The sequence below is a fragment of the Pieris napi genome, chromosome 2, assembly GCF_905475465.1.
Source record: "Pieris napi chromosome 2, ilPieNapi1.2, whole genome shotgun sequence".
In the NCBI taxonomy this organism is placed as follows: domain Eukaryota; kingdom Metazoa; phylum Arthropoda; class Insecta; order Lepidoptera; family Pieridae; genus Pieris; species Pieris napi.
The window spans coordinates 7229219-7253280 of NC_062235.1; the positions used below are offsets into that span (position 1 = coordinate 7229219).

The 24062-nt window shown below is 31.2% G+C and overlaps 5 protein-coding genes across 11 annotated transcripts in view; 2 read left to right on the top strand and 3 right to left on the bottom strand.

The window, feature by feature from the left end:
• The window catches only part of LOC125062361 (cytosolic purine 5'-nucleotidase), a 21956-nt gene extending 12724 nt beyond the window's left edge, over nucleotides 1-9232 (bottom strand). Inside the window, exons 1-7 of one of the 5 annotated variants that reach the window (XM_047668237.1) lie at nucleotides 9085-9232; nucleotides 8631-8830; nucleotides 3681-3754; nucleotides 3476-3593; nucleotides 2682-2777; nucleotides 2368-2514; nucleotides 1519-1795 (exon numbers count right to left, since the gene is read on the bottom strand). In XM_047668237.1, coding sequence (XP_047524193.1) covers nucleotides 1519-1795; nucleotides 2368-2514; nucleotides 2682-2777; nucleotides 3476-3593; nucleotides 3681-3754; nucleotides 8631-8800 — 882 coding nt within the window. In that variant the 5' untranslated portion in view covers nucleotides 8801-8830; nucleotides 9085-9232. Of the gene's footprint in view, nucleotides 1-1518; nucleotides 1796-2367; nucleotides 2515-2681; nucleotides 2778-3475; nucleotides 3594-3680; nucleotides 3755-4925; nucleotides 5224-5943; nucleotides 6072-7384; nucleotides 7745-8630; nucleotides 8831-9084 lie in introns of those variants that run through there. The other 4 variants (XM_047668262.1, XM_047668251.1, XM_047668246.1 and 1 more) reach the window with 4 other exon arrangements.
• Nucleotides 9233-10295: 1063 nt separating this feature from the next.
• On the top strand, nucleotides 10296-12452 carry LOC125056239 (BRCA1-A complex subunit Abraxas 1-like). Its single transcript, XM_047659273.1, has 3 exons — nucleotides 10296-10549; nucleotides 10632-11615; nucleotides 12041-12452. Exons 1-3 carry the CDS (start codon nucleotides 10466-10468, stop codon nucleotides 12158-12160), a joined length of 1188 nt encoding a protein of 395 aa, XP_047515229.1. The 5' UTR covers nucleotides 10296-10465; the 3' UTR covers nucleotides 12161-12452.
• Nucleotides 12453-12494: 42 nt separating this feature from the next.
• Nucleotides 12495-19138, bottom strand: LOC125056223 (Hermansky-Pudlak syndrome 1 protein homolog). 2 transcript variants are annotated; one of them, XM_047659263.1, is made up of 11 exons: nucleotides 18841-19138; nucleotides 18558-18704; nucleotides 18340-18452; nucleotides 17871-18092; nucleotides 17492-17613; nucleotides 16125-16260; nucleotides 15731-15854; nucleotides 15103-15383; nucleotides 14031-14142; nucleotides 13472-13668; nucleotides 12495-13274 (listed from the first exon to the last, which is right to left on the bottom strand). In XM_047659263.1, exons 1-11 carry the CDS (start codon nucleotides 18934-18936, stop codon nucleotides 13097-13099), a joined length of 1728 nt encoding a protein of 575 aa, XP_047515219.1. In that variant the 5' UTR covers nucleotides 18937-19138; the 3' UTR covers nucleotides 12495-13096. The 2 variants fall into 2 exon arrangements, with proteins under 2 accessions (XP_047515219.1, XP_047515211.1); XM_047659255.1 differs by having other exon boundaries at nucleotides 14031-14178; nucleotides 18841-19136.
• A 74-nt stretch (nucleotides 19139-19212) lies between these two features.
• On the top strand, nucleotides 19213-21011 carry LOC125056248 (dihydroorotate dehydrogenase (quinone), mitochondrial). 2 transcript variants are annotated; one of them, XM_047659288.1, is made up of 5 exons: nucleotides 19213-19307; nucleotides 19555-19764; nucleotides 19837-20231; nucleotides 20347-20684; nucleotides 20754-21011. In XM_047659288.1, the coding sequence occupies exons 2-5, from the start codon at nucleotides 19597-19599 to the stop codon at nucleotides 20966-20968; spliced, it is 1116 nt and encodes a 371-aa protein (XP_047515244.1). In that variant the 5' UTR covers nucleotides 19213-19307; nucleotides 19555-19596; the 3' UTR covers nucleotides 20969-21011. The 2 variants fall into 2 exon arrangements, with proteins under 2 accessions (XP_047515244.1, XP_047515237.1); XM_047659281.1 differs by having other exon boundaries at nucleotides 19239-19479.
• Nucleotides 20963-22343, bottom strand: LOC125056265 (ATP synthase subunit s, mitochondrial). Its single transcript, XM_047659298.1, has 4 exons — nucleotides 22203-22343; nucleotides 21828-22116; nucleotides 21491-21754; nucleotides 20963-21064 (listed from the first exon to the last, which is right to left on the bottom strand). Exons 1-4 carry the CDS (start codon nucleotides 22221-22223, stop codon nucleotides 21039-21041), a joined length of 600 nt encoding a protein of 199 aa, XP_047515254.1. The 5' UTR covers nucleotides 22224-22343; the 3' UTR covers nucleotides 20963-21038.
• Between the last annotated feature and the right edge of the window lie 1719 nt (nucleotides 22344-24062).

Below are 24062 nucleotides of genomic sequence, written 5' to 3' on the forward strand. Positions count from 1 at the left end.
AAATTGATAAATACAAAACTAATTTTTTTATTTCTTATATGACTCTTTCTAGAGCAATTAATAATTACGGCAATTGGTAACTGAAAACATATACCTACATAAAATGGTATAACAAAAAATTTGGTATGCCAAGGTCGTAACAAACACAAGACAAATAAATCAAGTATACGTTACATACATATATCACTTGTGTGCAAAAAATTATGGTATGTCAGGGTCGTAAGACATAATATGAAACTATGTCGAATAATTGTATAGAAAATAATAATGATATTTGACAACGCTACTTCGCAAACTCTTCATAATATTTACTGATTATTTGATACTTAATTAATAATTATACTTTATAAAGAACGTGATATAATTAGAATTGATAAAATGTCACGTAAATTTTAAGTTTACGGTTGAATATCAATTTTCTTTTCCCATTTATAATGCGCACTTGTTCAAACGAATTTCAACCATTATTATTGTAACACTTGTATTTCTGTACATCGCCTCTTGACAAAAATACTAGTTCATCTAGACTTTAGGCTCCAAGACGAGTGTACCACTACTTAAAAAGCAATGCTTCACAGGTATAGACAATTGTCCACACAAACAACTTGCTATTAACATTTTTTTGCCTTGGAGCCGTGTGTTATTAGATATTTACCGCAGATATTTCTTAGAGATGTTTGTTTTCAAACCGCAGACGATTCTATTGCATTGTAATTAAAGTTATGTAATTATGTTACAACGCAAAATAGTTAAGTACTTTGTCCTTATTATCCGATATCCTTGACGTTTCATAATTTACTTTAAATCGACTTAAATAGCACAATGAAATGTATTATTAAACTACGTCTGGAATTACTAGAATATACGAGTTTATGACTAATTAATTTTCAGATAAGTAATAACAATTTGGAGGAAAATGAGTTTTTAAAATTTGTGTTTTTTTTTGTTCAATGTATCTAATCATCATCGAAAACCTATAGTGCCCAGAGTTTTAAGATGATGATTAAAAGATAAAATTACCAATGCCGTTTGTAATTATTAATCAATAATTACAAACTTAATAACAAATTTAATTATAAATAATAATTCGTCACTATAAGGTATGTGAAACACAGCGAAAATAACTTTATATCAGTCAAAATATTATTATTGACACGTAATCTGAAGATAAAATATAGCTCAAATTCAAATATTTCAATAGTCACCAACAAAAAAATATATTATTTAGATATTATTTTTGTTCGCCTTTGTTTGTATCGAAGTGTTATTTTACAAGACTTTGTGAGGGAGGGGAAAATCGCGAAGTATAGATTTATTAGACAAAGTCTTTTGCGCATCTAAAGATTGCATCTTACGTGCTGGGAAGTTTAACTAAACCTGTGTGTGTGTGTGTGTTTACCTTGTCTCTGTGTATTGTAGTAGAACTATTGATTAATTTTTTGGTTATACATAGTCATAGGAATACGATATATAGTATACTTCATACCAAAACTTGCAGTTTAATTAAAATTTACTCACCTTAGCGCCATGAGGGAAATCGAACAAATAGTTCATGATTTTGTCTGTAAAATTGTAGTCACTGTTCGTGAGAATGAATAACTTCGCACCGCTATCTCTTATCCTTGAAAGGAAAGTTGGGAGCCTCTTGTCTTTCTTCAAATACAGATCTAGATTTTCTATGGTATTCTTCTTCAAGTCCCCATGAATGTGAACATAGTCTACCGCATTTCTGACATCTTGGAATATCGATTTGAATGACATAGCTAAATCTTCGCATCTTACTCCAGTTTTTTCCCTAAAATTAATGGAAACATTTACGACTGTCGACGAACTGCTTTAGTGTTTATGCATTTAACTAAAAAAAAATATTATAACATTTTCTTAAATCTCTACAAATACACGTCCAATGATAAAGATAGCTTTGTAAGGGTCCGTTTCACAATGTATGGATAAAGTACCAAATAGCTATGCAACACATAAAGTAATTGGAAGATAAATTGTGCTATTTGACACTTCATCGGACTCATAACTTAAGATGGACTTTATGTGACGAATAGCGCTATCTGACAGTCGAGAAACGTAACAATAGAGTTTATCCTACCAATAAGTAATAAATAGATAATTTGGAACTTATGTAGAACTTCTCCGTACATTGTGAAACAGACACTAAGTCGGATAAATAAATAAATAAATATTCAAAACAGATCTTTGACCTTGACATCATTCCCAGAATTGAGCTATCCCAGTATCTCAATCCTCGACTGGAGCCTTCGAGTCAGTCAGTGCTTAGACTGTTCGAAGATCCTCCGTTAAGATTAGGTTAAGTTTAATACACATCACAAAAAGTAAATAAAAATACCTAAATACCTTGCGTACTGAGGTGAGTTTGTGAAGAAGTCAATCAGACAAGCAATCAAATATGTTTCCGGCAAATTGAATAACGTGTTTAACACATACACTCTAGACTCGTCCAACGTTAAGAACTTATTTGGGTACAATTCGTATACTTGTGAACTGAAAACAAAAATATTAAAATAACTTCAAAGAGTCTTTTATTTGTTTTAAAGCCTAGACCAATTTTGTTGGATTTTTAATAAATAAATAATTAAATAATATTAGCTCTGCCATGTATAATCTATTGTGAAAAGAGATTTCAATAAAATATATAAACAATTACTTACTGTTTCAAAAATTCAAATCCGTGCACGCATACAAGAATATTACCGTACGCGTCGACTTTTAACAAATTTCCATACAAGGTATCGAACCACAAACCTCTGAAAAACATATAAAATTACAATCACGAAATCTCATTTTTTAAGTGAGTCAAATTGAACAAGAACGTAAACTAAATTTAAGAAATAAAAAAATATTAGCATACATGAAAGTGTCAATAGGGACAGTTGACAGAATTCTTGACTTATTGCATCCCTTGGGTCAAAGAAAAAGCAAGGGAAATGTGGTGAAAGGCTGGACAATTGAACGGAAAGTATTTCTAGAGGCCTTACTCGAGGGACAACGAGAGATCGATTAGAAAACAGATGTTGCATAGTAATAAAAATCGAAATTAGAAAATTTTTAACAGCGAAGGCGAAATGTATGTCTTTTCAATAGAGACGCAAAATTGTATCTCGTTTAAGGCTCAGGATGCATATCAATAAAAGTAATATTTCAGAATATTATTTATGTATCGAGTGACCAAATTCGTAGCGTAATATTAAACCTATGCGTCAAATATTTTACAGTAGTATGACATCATTCACTATTTCGAGTAGATCACTCGTCGATAACAGCATTTTTACACTTAAAATAAACTAGCTAAGTTCATATTTAAATCGTTTCTCGAAAAAATTGTGCATAGCCAACTCTTTGTGGCACTGTCGAAGTTGGCGATTCTTAATTAAAACATCGTAAATCGTATGTACACCGTAAGACACAAAGATAAATTGTAATCTATGAAAAACCACTAACTTACCTAACAGGAAACGAGGGGTCATATTCAAATTCCAAAATTTCTTGCGGATATCCCTTATGTACTAGCCTTTCTTTGGTAAGATTGAATCCTAATGTCTCATACTGCGGCGATTTATACTCTGTAATAAAACAATTACTACTGATATATAACAAAACAAACACTGCGACAATGACTCAGTACTTGTTTTTATAAATAAATCACTCACCAGCCAGAGTATAATCCATATCAAAGCCATAAAACTTTACATTTTCTAAATGAAGAGATCTGTTCACAAAGATCCTGCAACAAATATTTGTATTAGCATTTAACTGTTTCAAATACAATTACCATATTCATGTAGGTATAATGTGAAAACGTAGGACAAAAAGACTAACACGCTCGCGGAAAGTGAATTCATATTATTCCTATTTACAGTCGACACATGACGCAACGGCCCACTGTGTTTTATATAGTTTAGTTAGTTTTCCTAAAAATATTCTTTCTTATTGATAAAATAACTTCCGCATATCAATAAATACAAAAAACAATATAATTTTCTTATTCATACATCCAGGTAAAATATGACAGTTATATTTAGCTAATTTAACACGAGTTAAAAGTAATTACAACCATTAATGATGTATATTTCGGGCAAAGAAACACTGTTTACCAAGTTTTGCTTTGGGCAAACAGGAAACTAACATTAAAATATTCCATAAATATTACATCAGACCTCATTAGAATGGTAAAGATAAGAGATATTATGCAATAGAAATCTATGACGGAAATTTATTCAAACTCTCGATAATATATTCAAAGCGGTAGGCGTAACAACTATTCATAATTTGAATATTGTAACAGATTTCTACACTCTCACCGACTAAAGCCTAGATGTGACTTACGAAACGTGTTGTTTTCGTTCTATTTAAGAACACAGATAAATTACTGGGTACTTTAACAGATGCAAAGTTATTCTTGAAATAACATTTATTTCCAATGTCAACAATTTTGCTGTGCAGGACAGGTGATAGCACCGATATAAATTGCATTGTCGTCACTAGGTGCGTTGGGCCGATTAATAATGGGATAGACTAAGACACTACCGACAGCTAAACACAAATTTGTGCCACGATGACCTTTTTGCCAAATATTATTAGATTCAATGCCAATAAAATGCAGATGATATTTATTTCCAGAATTTCCAGTGATCTCGAAATAGTTATTTCATCCAGTGAATTAGTTGCTGAATCGTGTTTATATTATGCTCAATATCACACGCAAAGCATTTCGGATGTTGACGTTGAAAGAATTTTTTAAACAAAGATAACGAGACAGTATAAAAGAATACCACGAAATATCAAATCTAAGCATCCGCTTGTCGGTGACAAAATTGCTAAGATAGATGAAGAATTGGGGTAAAATTTACTAAAACTTTAAGATTCTTACTTATAGGAAACATTGTAAAACTCACTCGTTAGGAGCCGCAGTATATCTATCTCCTTTTCCGTAAGAAGAGCCATTACTCATACCGGGAATATCTGACGTTCCATTTGCCATCACTTCTTGATACCTCATGGCATTACAATTTATTTTTAACTCACTTGCACTTTCGTTCTTAAATAACCTTGTGTTCGATATTAGTAAACAAAGAAGTAAAAATCAACTGTTGCAGTATAATTCAAACTGTATTTGTGTTACTCTGAATTCAAATACAGGAAGTATTTGACTGAATATCCTTGACAGCAACAAGGTTAAGAGAATAATGATTCCTGTGAAATCTCATAGATCAAATGTGTGAATGAGTTTAAACTGCAAGAACAAAGTTTGGTTGGACGAGACAAAAGACTTTAGTTCAAATATTACAAAAATTATGATTCTGTTAAAAATTATATGATTATATAGTTTATAAAGTGTTGGTCATTGAAACGCTACGGATGAATAATTTAATTTGTGAGGACGAGGGCAGGACGCAGTCTGGGGGAGCGATGAGAAACGAATCAATATAATTTCGCCAGACATTCTATCATCTATGAGCCGTATAGTGTTTAAAGAGCTTATCGCGAAATTAATAATCAGCTTTATCAAGATAATACAAAATTTTGTGGCTACATAATACACTCCCATATAGTCAAATTGTATTGAACTCGCATAGAATTTTAACCTATTTAAATTTTCTATTAAAATTTGTTTTTATAGAGACAAAGGAATTGGTCTACAAAATGAATCTTGTCAAATACTCAAATTTTAATTTTTAACGCTTGAAAATTACTAGAGCAAAGATAAGTATAGCAGGAATAATAATTTCAATAATAATACACAATAGAAAGGTAAACCTGATAGCTGTCAAGGATATGAAATAGCACCAAAACTCATAGCAGCATTCAAATTTCACATAAACAAATAAACGGTATAACGATGATGTACATGTATGTAAATTATGTCACGGTCACTGTTAGAACTTATAACTATGCGAAAACCTGTTGGCATACGATTATCGTGATAAGACGCGCTTGTCATACAATTCGACGTTGTCAAACGGCAAAGTATCCGCGATTACTGAGTACGAAGTACGAACACCATTCACATAGCTAACGAGGCCTTTATAACCTCCCCCGCGACCGCTCCAACGCCAGCTGATTCATACTATCAAACACAATACGAAATTTCAAATGACAAATAGCCGGTATTAAGGCAAGGTAAAGGATCAAATCTGAATCTGATATTTCTTCAACACTGACTATAATAATTGCTCCATCGAGATTAAAACAATTTTAATTTTAATTTGAATTTATAGAAGACTAGCGACCCGCCCCGGCTTCGCACGGATGCAATGCTGAATGTTGATACTAAATTCAAAGTGCTATAGAGTATAGGGAGAGCCGCGGCCTCCGACACGCTACGTCCCGCAATTTTTAAATTTGTAATATCTTCGAAAATATTCATTTAAATCACATGCTGTAAAGGGCCATATAGATCTATATTTAATCAACAATGTATTTAAGGTATTTAATTGGATATGGATTAACACTGTATTGGTTAAAATCGCTTCGAAAATTAGCCATTATTTGTCGTAAAAAGTAAATGACAAAAAATAATTATTGTGGGATATCCCTAATAGACATATACCATCGCGGAGTTTTCTGTAGACATTTTCAATGTGTACAATACTTAGTACATTATTTTGATAAATCTCGTAGGGTTCTCAATGTAAGCGGAAAAAATTTAATTATTTACGATTTACGACATCACATTAGAAACCTCAAAAATAACAGTATTTCTCCATCCATATTTAATGGATGTTATTATACATATAAACCTTCCTCTTTAATCACTATATCTATTTAAAAAAACGCATCAAAATCCGTTGCGTAGTTTTAAAGATTTAAGCATAAATAGGGACAGAGAAAGCGACTTTGTTTTATACTATGTAGTGATATATCTTTGTCAAAATTTTAAAATTTACGTTTTCGAAATCCCAGTTTTATCTATAGTTTTTTATTTATAGTTTTTAACATAATTAATGGCTTGAGAAAATGACGCACAAGCGATAGTGACTGAAGTCAATATTGTTATTGACCTTATTGTGATTTGTGTAGAATTCTGATAAAACAGTTTTCAATGCGGGCCAACCTGATGCAAATAAAAATTCAGAATAGCAATCAAACTTAAATTAACTACAAATTTTGTTATTTTAGTTATTATGCATTTTAAATAAATGGTGCTTAAAATTTATCATAATCTCTTCCCAGTACACTACTATTACGATATACTTTAAAATAATGCGTTTAATAAACATAAAATAGTAGTTATTTACGTACATATAACCGTTTTGAGGTCAAAAAACTCATATCTTTACAGTTGATATTTTTTACCTCATATTGTAGGTAACTTTCTAGTGAGTTCTGAAAACATTTGCGTCATAATACGTACCTATGTTCCAAGTGCCTTCGATCAAGCCACGTACTGTGCATTATTGGAATAATTTCTGAATATTTTCCTAACTCAGACTCCCTTCTCGATAGAGGTTTGTCAACACCGGCAATTGATTTATCAGGTATTTCTACGGTTTCATCTCCTAGAATTGCCACAACTGGCTTCCGTTGTGAAGAAGAATTGGCGCGTGCGCGAATCTCTTGCGCACTTACAGACGGCGAAAGTGGATAGGCTACTTCAAACGCGTCGGGCATTTTATTTAAATTAAAACAAAGTACGACAGCTCACTACCAAGTATTTCAGACAACTATTGATATCCACGTCAAAAAGGCACAAATAGATCGTAACAAACTGACCCCACATCGTGATAAAACTGTTATCAGGTCAAATGTAATAAATATAATGATGTAAATTCACGAACTATGCTATCATTTTCTTCATTAAGTAATTTTCTTATAGCCTGAACCGTGTTGGACTAGTGGCTAGAGCGTGCGCCACTCAAACCAAAGGTCGTGCGTTCACGGCTATGCACCAATAGGCTTCTTATTTCGACAATTAACTCTCACTCGTATGGTAATTGCTTAAACCTAAAAATCGACAGCCTGTGTCAGGCACAGAGGGCTGCATCACCTCCTTGTATATTAAGAAAGAGAAAAAATATCACAAAACAGATAATAGAAATCTGAGGCCCAGACTTAAGATGTTGAGCTGCAGTGTTTTTTTTTATTATAAGGCATAATAATAATAAGGCTTGCCAGTAAAAGTTGAAAATATAATTAATTATGTTATTTAAAAACAATATTTTCCTATCTTTTATATATATATGATTAAAATTTATAGAAACTTTGACATTCACCTAATATTTTATGTCAATATTACACTATTTTTGGTAAAATATTTTTCTATAGGTTTTATTACTCAATTCCATATTACTTGAAATATATATATATATATATATACAGAACTTTCTTAAGTTTAAACATAATTAAGCAAATCTCGGTAATTATTTTCTAATTATTGTCATATGAGATAATTTTAAGACAATAAAGTAATAATATGTACCAACAGAATTAATCACATTATCAAATAAATCAATTACCAGAAATTAGTTTAGTTTCATTGTTGTTCACAAGATATTTCAACTAGTAGGGTACACTAACATTACTCCGACAACATTGATTAACTGAAGAAACATTTGGCTTATATTGAGATTATAAATTGATAATTACTAAAGTAGTTGTACCTGTGTTCAGCTCTTCTATAATATTTCTTGGATAAAATATTATCTTGAGCCAAGCAATCCTTTTTTTTGCAAACATTTATTTCAGCCATAGTTAATGTTAAAATGCAAGTATTTGGTCTGTACCTTTGGTTTTTTATCAATGTACACATAAAATTAAGTGTTGTCTGCATACAAATTTATTGTCTTCTAGATTGCATGACCTACAACAAAAATTAAAGGTTCCATAATTTAAACTCTTACAACACAAAAAAATTAAATTAAGAATTACAGTGCTATTATCTTTCCTAACACATACAATATGTTAAAGGCATTATAACTTCTTATCGTCTATTATTATTTTATTTGAATACGTTAATATTCTGCGATAAGATTTTAATAGGCGTACTTAGTTATTATACATTAATATAGCAAAAGTGATTATCAAAAACTTTCCTGTTGTTACAATTAAACTCACCCTTAAATAGAGAACAATCTAAATATTAATCAATATGTAAATGTAACGCCACAGCACGCATCAAATCACAATTTACGATTGCAAAATAATTTAAATTTAAATTATTTATTTATATGTAGACAGCAGATGACAAATTACAAGCACAGACTTTTACAGAGTAGATAAAGTAAGGTTCTTAAAAAAATAATGGTAAAATAGAATAAGAATAAATTTAATAAAAGCAAATGAAGGAATATTATGTCGGTCGCTTATTTTCTAGAGAAAATGAGACACAACAAAGTTTTTCGTATTTTAATTTACGAAGGTTTGCAGTAGTTTTTGTCAAAGCAAACATGATGTCAATTTGTTGCTGATTTAGCATCAATAAAATAAAATTAAAAACAAAGTATGAGGAATTATGTAAAACAACCGACTGCTTAATTTTGAAACAGCAATATCAGCACAGGAACTTAATGCCATGAAAATAAAAAAGTTATAATGATTATGAAGTATTTTTAAAGAAAACATTAATTATAAAGTAATAAAACTTAAGTCAAATTGTTTAAACAATTAGTATAATGTGTTATAGTAATAAATTCAATATCCCAAAAGATTACATAACAAGTTACCATATGATGTTTTATTTTTATTGGTGAAAAATTTAATTAAAAAATAAGGTATTTATTATTTCTTTATATATTTGCCATTAGGCTTAGAAGAAACATTACGATATGCCTGTGAATTGTGAAAGTACTTTTTTTTTGCTAAAGCTACTTTATACATCACCTACTAGTTTCTGGCTAATGAAAGAAGATAACGAAAAAGCGCGGCAAATTCAAAGAAAAATAGGATGGTATCCCTGAAAGTTTGATATATTTTGTGGATTAAACTTACTTGATACTTGATTTTATTTTATAATTTTTTACATTGATAGTAACTGTAGGTATTTCTATGAAATTAAATACTATACGTATTTAGTCATTTACTATTGATACTTAAAATGAGTAGCATTGCATGGAAAACTAAAACTACATTTATTATAAAACACAACTTTATTCGGAATAATCGAATCCTGCGAAAGAAACGAAATGTTCTATCAAATAAAACAAAGTTTATGCCTGTTAACTATTCGGAAAAAATATATAATAGAAATATAAATGAGTAATGATTCAGTAGTAGATATTTAAGTCTGTGGTCTGTGGATACAGTTTTTAGTTTTGAATTTTCATTGGCTTCTCTAATACATCTGTGGATTAGTTGCTGCCAAGTGACCATAAGGTTTATTACAAAATACATAAAACAAATCGTTTCCTTAAATATAAAATGGAATCCAAATAATTGTTAAATATAAGATAAACCATAATTTCATTATTCGTCTTAAGTATTAAATAAATTCATTCAAATGGCCTATACAGAAAAGGTGTCACTTAATGGCTCTGCGCTTTCCTTTTTACTGTATGAATGTTTAAATTCCTCCAACAGCCAAGTGAGTTATACTAGAGTTAAATTAATTCATTTCTAAATAATCATTGTAATTGTATTATTCATTGTAAATTTTAAATTTTCAGGAAGGATTTTTGATTGGTGATGTGACGTCTGAGATTAGAAACCATATATCCGATTCTCATAACGATAGCGCTCGCTTAGACACTGAAATAGCAATAAGAACGGTATTACCGTTACCATCAGTTTCATTGTTTTACCTACCTTCAGGTGGAATTAAGGAAGACTTTATTAAAGAGTTACTCTCCAATGCTGCTAGTGAAGTTGTAGGTTGGTACAAGTACCGTAGAAATAGTAGTTTAAAAGCAACATTTCGGGACAAATTAATATCAAAAGGACTGCAGAAATATTTTGTAAAATATCATGGCAAGAAAACATTTGTTACTTGTAACCTATCAACAAAAGCTACATTAGGAGGCTCAACGCATACATTAATTTATAGATTTGGAAAAATTAATTGTTTTGATATGTATGAATACATTGAAGATGTAACTGCTAATTTGGGTGAAAAACAAACTGGATATAAAAAGGTAAATAGATTATCACCCCATTGTATATTTAACAAAATAGTTAAAGAAAGTAAAGTTTCCAGCAATAATGCTAATGATGCAATATTGATAATACAAGAAGCTGTAGATGTTAGACTAATTGAAGAAGCCAGAATTGCTGCCAAAAATGAAGCTACCTTAAGAGAGTTGGAGGCTGAAATAAAACAAATGAACTCAATACTAGCTGAAAAGCAAGCAGCAGATTTGGAGACAGCTTACAATAAATTACTGAATGATAAATATATAGATAAAGAAGTAGAAATGGTTGACGCTTGTATAGAGGCTTTGAATTCGACTCCCATAATTGATTTGCTCAGCACTCCAAACATAGTAATAAGTAATAGTCAAAACTTAACAGACCAGGAAAATTCTATACAACAAATTGAAAATAATGTGATTGAGAGATCTCCTAGTCCCTCATTACCATCAAGTTCTAAATCACCAATATTAAATTATGCTTCTGCTTTGAAAAAGAGAACTTCTGAAAGTATTACTTGTAAAGTAAGTATACAAAAACTTTTTCTTATGTCATAGCCATTAATTATAGTTACTTTTCAGTTTATTAATTGGAGGTGTTCTGACTTGTGGACTGTTTAATTAAAACAAACAAAACATTTATATCAGAGGGACAAAAGTAGGATAAGATAAAATTAAGTATATACAGTGAAGTTTAGCCATTTCCTGTAGAGTACATCCCATTCTGCTGCATGAACCTCAAATTAGTTTTTTTTCATTTTCCGATTTTGTACCTTAATTTTGTCTCTTACTTATGCACTCATCTGTTCTCTTTCATCAAAGTATTAATATAATTTGACAGAAAGATAATTTGGTAACAATGTAGTATAACATAGTCTTTATGAATAACAGGATAAACATTAATAAAATTTAGTGTAAAAGTTGGATATATAGGTATTAAATTTTTTCAGAAACCCAATAATTGTGATGATTTAATTACCTTTGATGTGGAAGAAAAACCAGTACAAAAGCCAATTATTATAATAAATGACAATGCAACATGTTTTGGTGGGAGTTCACCTGAGTTATAAGTGCCTTAGGAGTGTATCATTACAGTTACCAATTTCTACTTAATATTTTCCATTATGTTAAAATCAACTTCTTCAAATATATCTAGTGTTAAACATTTTTGTTACTTTTGACTGTTAGAACATATCTTAAATAATATGTATTTCATATTATTGTATCTTAAAAATATCATTGATCTTCATATTTTTTAAATCACATTGTACATAATCATCTCAAAAGAATAACATTTCAATCCTTTATATTAGGATGTGACAATTATGAATGTTATTTTTCGAATAAAGAATATTACAAATATACCTTTGTTTAATTTTACCTAAAAGGAAATTAAATAACTTGTTAACTGTGTAATTATTTTATTGAGTTCATGTTATATTTTCACATAAATTTGGTTACTACTTTTAAAGCTAGTGGAGTCTCTTGTGAGTCACGTCACACAAGTAATATTACCAAACAATAATTTACAATTTTATCTAAGAGTTGATTAAAGCAATATTGGAATGTTATCAAACAACAACAATAATCAGTAATAAAATTGTATGTAACACATTAAAACATAATGGCAAGAACCGTAACATAAAAATATATATCTAACAAATAAAAAATTACAAAAATAATTTTTAATAACATTACTCATTAAAGCTTATACATATTAATATGGTTATATTGTAAACAAGGACTAGCAAAATTCAATTTAAAACAAATTAAAAATTTGAATATATGTATATAATTGTATGAATATCACAGCGAAGCCGAATAGTATCGACTTATTAATAAGCTGGTTGAGTATTGGTAGGATAGTATTCACATTTTATGAAATGGTTCTATTTTATTAAGTCTACTTGTTTACTTCATGAACATCAATTCTACGGCCACGACATTTATGAGAGATTAAATTCAATTATGAGAAATCTACAGACGTACTTATTAAATAACTAAATTTAGAGCAGATCGGAAGCAATTGCTGGATTTTCTCCCGCGAGTTCATATACAGAGTGAGCGAGGCGACGTGCCTGCTGTACCGCAGTAGAAGCTGGGAGTAAGCCAAGATGAATACAAACTAACTCTTTTATACTTACACCTTGGCTGTCGTTTGGAAATACCAATTCCATCAGTTGCCTGTAAATATTTATTTTTGTATTGTATAAACCAATCTGTACCAAACAATTGAAGAATATTTTGACCCATTTGCAGAAGTAAGTGTTAAGCTAAAAACATTCGATAGAGTTCTTTAAGTGGTAACTTATGAGTATAATTTATAATTGAACCTGGGAATATGTATGATATGTAATATGTAATGATAGTAAGTGTAGTACCTGTAAAACGTAGCCAATATATCACCGGGAGGCGCCAAGGCTCTAACGGCAGCGGGTGGATGTGGTGCAGGGCGGAGGGGCTGGCCCTTCCTCTCCCACCATCTCACGGCGCAAACGTGGATGGCTCCGCGACGCCATGTCGCGGCACCGTAGCCCTCGCGGAGGGCAAACATGGTACGACGCATTATACTGCGGATCTGTTTTCGATTTTAAAAAATTCATGGCATACCTATATTATAGACACCGTAGAGCTAATCCCGTGCCCATCCCAGAATGCTCTAGACTCTTAAGCCTTCACAGTCCACAATGATGCTTATAAATTTAGACTGAACCGCTGAAGCACACCATTTAAACAGCAGTGGTTTAGATATAAATTAAGAAAACTTTATGTGTCTATTCTTTAACATTAACTATTGGCACCTGTATCTCGATATAATTATATTTAACCTTTGAGTTCATATATAAGACATTGCATTACTACTCCTAACATTCAGGTTTGTATAATTACTTAGCATACACACTGTACATTTAAAATATAAATTACAATAATATTTCTTACCGTATCCGGCGTCAACATATCAACGCAATCCGCCATATCAGGAGCCAAGAAGCGGCCAGTAGTACGATCCACGTATATGAAGTGAATGAGACCGGGAAACTCTTCCACATACTTGTGCAGGGTTAGGGAACTTCCTTCGAGGTCACCCGTATCACCCATGTTAAGTTATTACATACAATATGAAGCATGCACAATACAGTAAGTTAATGTTGTTAAAAGTAATGAGCACTTTACGCGTTTATTCAGAATCATTTTTGATTCACCAGAAATAAACTATGGATCTATTTACAGGCTACGTTGACTGTCGCCGTACGTAAACCGTACATTGACGTCGTTAATAATATAGTTGAAAATACTTTATCCGATTATCTTAAACAATTGAAATATACCTAGAAATATCACATGCTCCATTGCGTTATAATCTTCAAGATCTAGAAATCTTACGTGCATAAATGCAAGCATACACAAGCAACAACACTAAACAATTCCAGAATCCTTTGGCTTGGCTATTACTATTAACAGACTTCATTATTAAATTTAATTGCTTTATTTTAAGGTTTTTACAATACACAATTTTTGTCTGCTTTTGTAATGTGCGACCTAGTATTTTAAAACCAAACCATCTCAACAAAAGATTTCTGTGTTATTTTTCTTCATAGGTGTAGATTTTCTGGGTCATGAGGTTTCCTCACAATGTTTACTTCCACCGTACGAACAAAGTATCAATTGAAAAGTCTATTTGTACGATGGAATTTGAACACACTGAATCTACCCTAAGGGTGTTAGGGTAGATTCAGAAATGAGTCCTAGCGCTAATTCTGACATCAAAATGTATCAGATTTTGATATACGGTTGTTATAGTCGCCATTAGTGGCTACGACAGTGCCCTGATAGTATTTAGCAAACCTATTGTTTTTTAGGAATTTTCAAAAGGAATTAAAGCAGCTATCTTTAATTCAACAAACTTAGTTGTCTAGTATATAATTAACTAATTTTAATCATCCAATAATACCTAAACCATTGCTTGCAATAACTTACACCAAAACAGTTTTAACAATTTTAAAAAGGATATGATCCCAAACTGAAGTATCGTCTGGCTTTGACTTGAAGAAATTCAATGTATGGCGCGAGCAGGGTTTTGAGGTCTTTCAAAGGCTGTTCCGTTCGGAGGCTCGGGATATCCGGTTTCAATAGTTCTATGACCGCATCTAAGGCTGTATGCATTGCCGTGGCTGTTGTTTCCGGTGTCAAAGGCGTGGTTGTGGTACACGATTTCCGTAATTCCAACATTCTGCTCGTCAGACGAGAACATAGATTCGAATTTGCTTTGTTTTTGCGTAAGGCATCTGTAGTCTGCAATTTTTATTCTATGTTAAGTAGTGTAGAAAATTAAAAAGGTAGCAGCGGAACTTCTCAGTTTATACACTAATAAATTCATTTTTTTTTTTAAAGCGTCAATGAAAAAAAATTTTTTTGTAAATTAATACTATTCAATTTTTAATTCAAACAAACATTTATGTTATTTGTTTTCCTAAAAAAATTCTAAATAATTATAAACTTATATAATAATGATTGTAATATACCTATTTTACTTGGCATCAACCAATTTTGTTTTTATTGACCATTATATAATTATCATACCCATATACATAGGTATATAATATATATACATACATACTTTTTTTAAAGTAACTTTTTACCTTTTTCAAAGCAGCTTCCAACGTGTCTAAAGAATTTGGCAATAATTCTAGATTCCTTTGCAACAGAATTTTTCTCAAATTCATTAATATTTGACTAGACAGATGAGCAGCAATACCTACTTCTCTGAAAACAAATGAAAAATCTTAAGTAACTCCCTCCCCAACCTTCGAGCCTTTTATAATGCCTTTAAATTACTGAATTCGCAAATAAAAGGAGATACATTAAACTATGCTAAATTTTATCTCGATAAATATATTTCAGATTCATTTATACGACAATTAATCAAGAACGAATTTACAATTACAAAAATTGCTTTGCTGAGAAACCAGCTAGATTAACCACTAATCCACTAGTAATCCTTAAGAAACTCGCTTAAATATTATCTGAAATTACCTTAGATCCATATCAATGAGAGCAACGAAAAGAATTCGCGGCGCCACTTCTACGAGATGCAGCGAGTGAGGAGCACAAGGCGAGCCACTAGTGCCCGCGCACATATTCACTATAGCACTGTTTTGTTCTGACAACCCTACAAACAAACACCTTTTTATTTGGCACTTAACATATTAAGGGTCTGTTTCACAATGTATGGATTAAGCACCAAATAGCTATGCAACACATAAATTAGTTGGAAGATAACTTGTGCTATTTGACACTTCATCGGCCTCATAACTTATGATGGACTTTATGTGACGAATAGCGCTATCTGACAGTCGTGAAACGCAACAATAGTGTTTATCCTACCAATAAGTAATAAATAGCTAATTTGGAACTTATGTAGAACTTATCTGTACATTGTGAAACAGACCCTTAGTAAAATTAAAATTATGTCTAGGCACAGGCGGTCTGTTTGCTAAAAAGATCTTCCTGATAATACGAATAAAGGATTATTTAAAAAAAGTGTGAAAATACAAGAAATCTATCACACATAGCAAGAATTACGAAAACAGTGTGTGGTTTGTTTGCCAGATGAAAAGTTTACGCATACACCATTTGGTCCACCAACGGTTAGTGAAATTACATAACGGTAGACACATGATTGGTATCTGGATAAATCCTAAGATTATTATGACATAAAAACAACCATTCATAAAAAATAATTCAGTTTAATCAAACTCTCTTGACAAACATACTTACTCTTACTTTCAAATTATATTTCGCTTAAAGTAATTTAAAACTTGAATAACACCAGAGTTGAGTGGAAAATGCACATGTATATTATTTAAATGATATTAATATTATAGTAATTCAGTGATATTAAACCACCAGTACAAGTACTCTTAAGGTGGGAACTGACCAATGTTACGAAGTGTAATGTAACATGTAATGTAATGTTCTACAGCGAGCATTCGTGCAGTCAGTACGTCGTGTTACGTTGTTTTCCCCCGTAACACGACGTACTGACTGCACGGAATGCTCGCTGTGTAACATTACATTACATGTTACATTACACCTCGTAACGTTGGTCAGTTCCCACCTTTATGGGAGCGTTCAAGTATTAGGTAACGTATTTTTTTTCCTTTTGTAAAAAGTTACGTTGCGGGGCGGGGATTAAATTACGCGTTAATATTTTTTTCGACTTACACCACATAATAGTAACTAAAGAGTCACTAGGTGGTCACGAAACGTTTTATTATACTTGGGTACAGTACTGTACTTGGGTACTGAATAACGTTACGGCGAGTTACATGGGGGGGGGAGGATCAATAATCTCCAAAAATTGCGTTACGTAATACTTGAACGCTCCCTATGTCACTTACATGGCAGACGAGAATTTTGAGTTCCACCTAATTGATCCAAATCATTCCAATATTCCTGAGCTGCTATACACTGTGTACTTAAAAGAATTAAGTCTGGTGGCATTAGGTCATCACTACCCCGACTGAAATATAAAGCAGAATGTGTATAATATTGGTAAAGTGTGTAGATTTAAGTTGTTTACGAATAAAAAAATATATTTCTATGCTACTCATAGTTTGTCTTAGTGTCATACTTGTTGATAGTAGTCATATTTAAATTTCATGGTTTGAAGTTTGTAGGCAACATGTTACATAGTGGATAAGCAAAGTTACTAAGGTTTTATTTATTTATTAATATTAATTTTATATTTCATATTATTTTGTATATATGATTTCTTACCTAGAATACAAAGCCAATATCTTATCACCAACAAAAAGCATTAAATGGTAATGCTGATGGGATGCAGTTTTAAGTTCTTTTGAGATGGTCTTAAGGGCATTCAAGGCAGCTATTGTAGCTCCACTTTCCCCAATCACACCGCTTGCTCCTGGGATTGAATCACCCTTCAGTCGACTGTCAAGGAGCACTGACAACCAGTCTTGGTATACTAATGAGTGAAGACTGCAATAATATTAAGAAAATAAAATTTTTCTTCCAAGGTTTTTCAACAATTATTCAAATGTTTCAATTCATGAAATATTTGGTTTATTATACACAATATTTCAGTGTAATAATAATAATTTTATATAAGTTATTTTCAACTGGAGTTTTGCTAAAGAGGAATATTAAGTCTAACAGAAATGTTACATCAATTACCTCATAAAATTAAGATAGATTTTATCTTAAATTACTTGTTCAATAAACTTACAGGTTTATGTTCTGTCCACAAATATGTTGCACCAAGGTTTTACAATCTAGGAGTTCACGATGTGAATCATCTACGTTGTCTTCGCTTATAATCATAAATACATGATCTAACCACTGAAAATAAGTAATAAATATAAAATTATTTAAAATACATTATGGTTATAAATGTTAATGGGTATTAACAATTTTTATAAAAATATAATACAAAAAATTACATACCTCATCAAACACAATGGAAGTTTTATCTTTGCATTGCATGGAAGTATAAGTATTACTAAATTGAGCTGCCATTATTCGTTGTGATGTTATTATAGGTGAAAGAAGTTGAGATATATGATGACTGTCTGTTATAGTTTCATTACTCTCCTGAAAGTTTGTAATATGTTTTTTATTTTGTTAAGAACTTAATATTATATTTAGTTAGTTTTTCTAATCATAGTAATACACAAATAAATGATATTAAACTGATTACATTAGTGTGTAAATATTATTATTATCTTACTTGATCATTAAACGATTTCATTCGAGACAAAAACTCTTCATCCCATTTTGAATATAGCAAATCGTTTACACTATCGAATATCAAAATTGCTTTCATTCTTCTTTAATGTTTTTGAAGGATAAGTTGCTGAGGCCACTGGAGGCTGGAGCTGCTCCCCCTAAAATCAATATTCAATTCAATAGTTCAAAATTCAAGAATATTAATCTTATTATTATTAGTTTTTAGTAAATTAATAAAATTCTGCCTCTGTCAATATTATTGCACAGATATAGTATTATTATTACTCATACTCTATGACCCACGGGCAAGGGCACAGGGCAAGGGGGTCTTTATAGGGTTTCCTTGAAGTAGATTATAGAATATAGATACAAAATTCTATTCTATGTTATGACATTGTTACTTTAAAGCTTCAAATATTTGCTATTGTTTTCATCTATGCTTATTCTACAAAAATATGTAATTTAAAGGTTGATATATTTGTGAATTTTAGTACATAGTGGTTTTAACTTAAAAAAATACAGAAATAATTGTTCCTAAAAAGAATATTTATGCTTAGGAACATATTTGATATTATACAATAATTTTAATGCGTGTTTATCGTAATTCGAATTCACCATGAGTCAAGCGCAAAAAAATTTGGTTCGTACAGCAAGAAATGTTTAATCTTAGCCTTATTATTTAAGTCTTACTTTCTAAATTATCCGCTTTTTACAGAAAAAGATTAAATCACTTTGCTATCTAACTTTGGGGGGATCAATGTCCTATCAGTTTATCTATTACAAAAAAGATTTTGAAGGATATTATACCCATATATTACAACCTATAAGTCAGCGTTTAAATCCCGAATGGGCACACAGACTAGGTGTTTCAGCATTGAAATATGGTTTCTTTCCCTCTGAGAACTTTCAGGATCCTACTGTATTGGTAAGTTATAATATGTTTTATTATGAAATTAAAAAAAAAAATCAATTTTACAGTTTTAACATTTTGTTTTAGAAAACAATTTTCTTAAATTGTGAATTAAGCAATCCCATTGGTATAGCAGCTGGATTTGATAAACATGGAGATGCAGTGAATGGTTTAAGAAGAATAGGATTCTCTATCATAGAAATTGGCTCTGTTACACCTGAACCCCAAGCTGGAAATCCAAAACCTAGAGTTTTTAGATTACCTGAAGATCAAGCTGTTATTAACAGATATGGATTTAACAGTGAAGGTCACGATGTTGTTCTCAAAAAGATAGAAAACATTGACAAAGCTCTCTTAGATAAGGGTTTATTAGGAATCAATTTGGGCAAAAACAAACATTCTACTGATGCTGCTGCGGATTATTCAGATGGAATCAAAAAATTTCACAAAGTGGCTGATTATTTTGTTATAAATGTTAGCAGGTAAAATCGTTAAACTTATTTTAAAAGTTATTATCTAAGTCCATTTTATTTAAGCTATTAATACTAATTAATGTAGGTAACTATGTAAAGTATCTCAAATTTTATCTCATTTCAGTCCAAACACACCAGGATTGAGATCATTACAAAGCAAAACAGAATTACAAAAGTTATTAGCAGAGGCAAATACAACATTAGAATCATTAAAAATTGAGAAAAGGCCTCCACTACTTTTAAAATTAGCCCCAGACTTAAGCATAGAAGAGATGAAAGATATTGTTTCAGTTATATCAGAAAAGAAAACTAAAGTTGATGGCCTTATAATTTCAAATACTACAATAGATAGGTCTAGCCTACATAGTAGTAAATATGCTCAAGAGACAGGTGGACTAAGTGGAAAACCATTAACAGATAAATCTACAGAAATGATTAAAACTATGTACAAATTAACACAAGGTTTGTATATTATTACTTATAATTTATATTTGCCAATTAGTGTAGGCCTAATTGTATAAAACATTTTAGGGAAAGTACCTATAGTAGGAGTTGGTGGTATATTTAATGGAAAGGATGCTTTTGAAAAAATATTAGCAGGAGCCAGTGTTTTACAGATATACACAGCTTTAATATATCATGGCCCTCCAATTGTAACTAAAATAAAAGCTGAGTTAGCTGAACTACTAAAACAAAATGGATACAACACTGTCAATGAGGCAGTAGGAAAAGCAGTTGAATTCTGATATTATAATTTATTAGCAGCATAAATTTTATTTTGTTACATTACTACAGATCTCTTTTATTATAGACTTATTAGTTCTTTAATTCCTCCTCAGCATCTGAAAATACAATTTAGTAATAATAGTTTTATCATACAATAACTGTGACTTGGTAATTGGTGTTATATCAGTCTTAGACTGCTGTTATGATATAGCTGTCCACAATAAATGGACTATCCAGAAAATATATTTCAATTATAGATTGATCTCAAGATAAACATGGAGAGGCATTCAATCAAACAAATTGAGAGAAATTCTCATAAGGACAAACATTGGAGTGGAGTATCAACATAACATTTATTCTTTGATGCTCCACTCCATATCATATTGATGTTTTATAACATATTTTACTAGACAAAATATAGCTTTATATTAGTGAAAGAACTTTTGAAGGAAAGAAGGTTACATACAAAAAATAATATGTTATTCTGTACTTATAGTGTAGACTTAGAGTCAACTACAAATACAGAAAAAAAGCAACCTCACCTATTATTTTACACTTAGGTAAACTTAAGTGTAATTGTTTAATACATTCTTCTATGTTGTCAACACTAGTCAAATTAAACAGGATTAATGTCTGCAGATTTGTCATAATACTCAGTTCTTTTAAACCAACATCTGTCACATTAATGCACTGTGATACTTGGAGATTGGTTAGAGTATTTTTTCCATGTTCCAATGCTTGCATGGCTCTATCATCAACATATTTATTATTATGAAGGATAATTTTCCATAGCTGTGTACATCCACCTAAACATATCAGTATTAAAAACAAAAATTATTTAGTTCCTTAGTCATAACAGAACTCAAGTGCTGAACATACTTAAATGGGCAAAGCCATAATGTGATATAGAGGATTCAGACCCATCAATGACTGCAACTTTGGAATCAAACTCTGTTTCAGGTGGGAGAGAATTGTAATCTGCCAACTTTTTACCATCTGCCCATATAACTTTGCCACCATTTCGTAGAACCCATTCGGCGCAAGCACGATCAGGACCTAATGTTTTGATGCGCTCTAGATCAGGCTTATTAAACATCATGTTCACATATTCCCAAAATGTTCGTATGGGAGTTTTGTGGATATTTTGTCGCGTAATCAAAGTCGGTAACTGGAAAACATTAATATTAAAAATTAAAGATATTCATTAAGCATCATGTACGGACAGGTATCTCTTTCGAAGTCAGGAATAGTCACCTTTTTTTGTAATCCTAACATGTTTTATCTTATATGAACGTCGCCGTAATCTGAATCAATTTTCAAGCAATTTTAAAACGATCTCCAATTTCAATTTTTTGCGTATCACTGTTTTTTTTTTTTTTCCTTTATGGCTCTGGCACGGTTTGTGCATTAGCCAGCGTCAAGTATTTTTATAATTCGCACTTGTTTATTGCCATCCTCGGCCTAGAACGTATTGCTACGTTCTAAACATTCACAGTCTCTTTTCTTAGGTAGCATACTCACTGCTTGCCTTAAAAAATTCGACCGTGCCCTCCATGTACTCGCCCGTTACCGCATAACCCTCCCAAAGGCAGAGAACAAATTTAAATTAAAACTTGCCCTCGAACCGGGAACCGAACCCGCTACCCCTCACCTAGCTGCCACTTAATAAGACCGCTAGGCGCTAGGCCACTACCCCGTTACCCGTATCAGTGTTGTATTTGACTTTGGGAAAATTTGTGTTGCCAGTTGCCACCTTGCAAAATCATTTTTCATTAGTTTTGGTATGAAATCTCCCTAGATCGAGGGAAATTTTTAAGTAAATAAATCACTAAATAATTTAAACTTAATTGTGAAAACCATGAATAAAAACACACATGTTTGTATTGTATTTTTATTTCATGAAGCGCTTTCTACTCGATCTAGCCAAAACTATTATACCTATAGATGTATATTGTATATGTATTACCCGGTAGGATAAGGCTTTAGCATCATCACCGGTTTTAATACTAGTCATTAGTATACATTTTTATAAACATTACTAACATTATTTTTCGTTTTGTATTTTTATTCCGCCAATGAATTTGAATTGTAACTAAGAAATAAATCGTCGAAAAAATCACGTAACAACTTATTCAAGCGCGTATGGCCTAATTTGAATGTAATTAGCTAAGAATAAGCTAAATACTGTTACTTAAAAATGTTGGAAGGTCGTGATGCTGTCCACATATAATTTTCTATGATGCACTGTATTTGAATTTATTTTATGTTCTTTTATTTTGAGATGTGCGGTGTCATTTTTATTATAATATAATATATTTTCTCATACAAGTAAACACAATGTTCTCAATTATTATTTGCGTTTTATTTAATTGCTATAGCCGCTAGTCCATTCTATTAGAAAAGAGCTCTATAATAACTGGGAATTATCTTCATGAATAAAAGAAAAATCATTTTCCAGAGTTGTCATATCCATTTTTTAATTACCTAAAAATCAAGAAATAAAAATAAATAAATATTTTTTTTGATTCCTATATTATTTAGCTCTCGTCATTTAAAATCATCATTCATCTTGAAAAAAATTGTGTTTTCTCTTTCCGCTGCCCAATATGATCTTCATACTAGACTATTCTATTGATATATGGGATGAACATAAATACATTATTTATCGTTTAATGCATTTAACTTTTTAGTATATACATTTTAATGAATTTGGAAGATGGTTAATTTTTTTTAAGTAATTTATATCTTTAATATGGCAATATCGTGTTGATCGTGGGCACTGTGCTTTATACACAATATGAAATTACTTGGGGGCTGGGGCCTTAGTCAAGATGCCTCAAGTAGTATAAAACTTTTCGACACGAACTGTCATTTCCATACAAATTTAGTTTTTGACTTTCTAAATACACTACTGTTAAGGCATCTTGACTAAGGCCCTTGTTCTATTCCGTAGATAGAGTATAGAACCATACCATACCATAGTCCGTCTACGTTCTATTCTAAGTAACCATATATGATATAGGGGCCTCATAGCCTAGCGGTCTTATTAAGTGGCAGCAGCTAGGTGAGGGGTACCAGGTTCGATTCCCGGTTCGAGGACAAGTTTTAATTTAA

Coding starts and splice junctions, on each gene's coding strand:
- LOC125056239 (XM_047659273.1), top strand. CDS start 10,466: ATGGCCTATACAGAAAAGGTGTCACTTAATGGCTCTGCGCTTTCCTTT. Junction 10,550..10,631: donor TAAATTCCTCCAACAGCCAA/GTGAGTTATACT, acceptor TTAAATTTTCAG/GAAGGATTTTTGATTGGTGA. Junction 11,616..12,040: donor CTGAAAGTATTACTTGTAAA/GTAAGTATACAA, acceptor AAATTTTTTCAG/AAACCCAATAATTGTGATGA.
- LOC125056223 (XM_047659255.1), bottom strand. CDS start 18,936: ATGAAAGCAATTTTGATATTCGATAGTGTAAACGATTTGCTATATTCA. Junction 15,384..15,730: donor TGGAAGCTGCTTTGAAAAAG/GTAAAAAGTTAC, acceptor TAAAAATTGCAG/ACTACAGATGCCTTACGCAA. Junction 13,669..14,030: donor ATATGTTGACGCCGGATACG/GTAAGAAATATT, acceptor AATCGAAAACAG/ATCCGCAGTATAATGCGTCG.
- LOC125056248 (XM_047659281.1), top strand. CDS start 19,456: ATGAGTCAAGCGCAAAAAAATTTG. Junction 19,480..19,554: donor GTCAAGCGCAAAAAAATTTG/GTTCGTACAGCA, acceptor CGCTTTTTACAG/AAAAAGATTAAATCACTTTG. Junction 20,232..20,346: donor TTTGTTATAAATGTTAGCAG/GTAAAATCGTTA, acceptor ATCTCATTTCAG/TCCAAACACACCAGGATTGA.
- LOC125056265 (XM_047659298.1), bottom strand. CDS start 22,223: ATGTTAGGATTACAAAAAAAG. Junction 22,117..22,202: donor TGTTAGGATTACAAAAAAAG/GTGACTATTCCT, acceptor AATGTTTTCCAG/TTACCGACTTTGATTACGCG. Junction 21,065..21,490: donor ACCTAAGTGTAAAATAATAG/GTGAGGTTGCTT, acceptor TTGTATTTTCAG/ATGCTGAGGAGGAATTAAAG.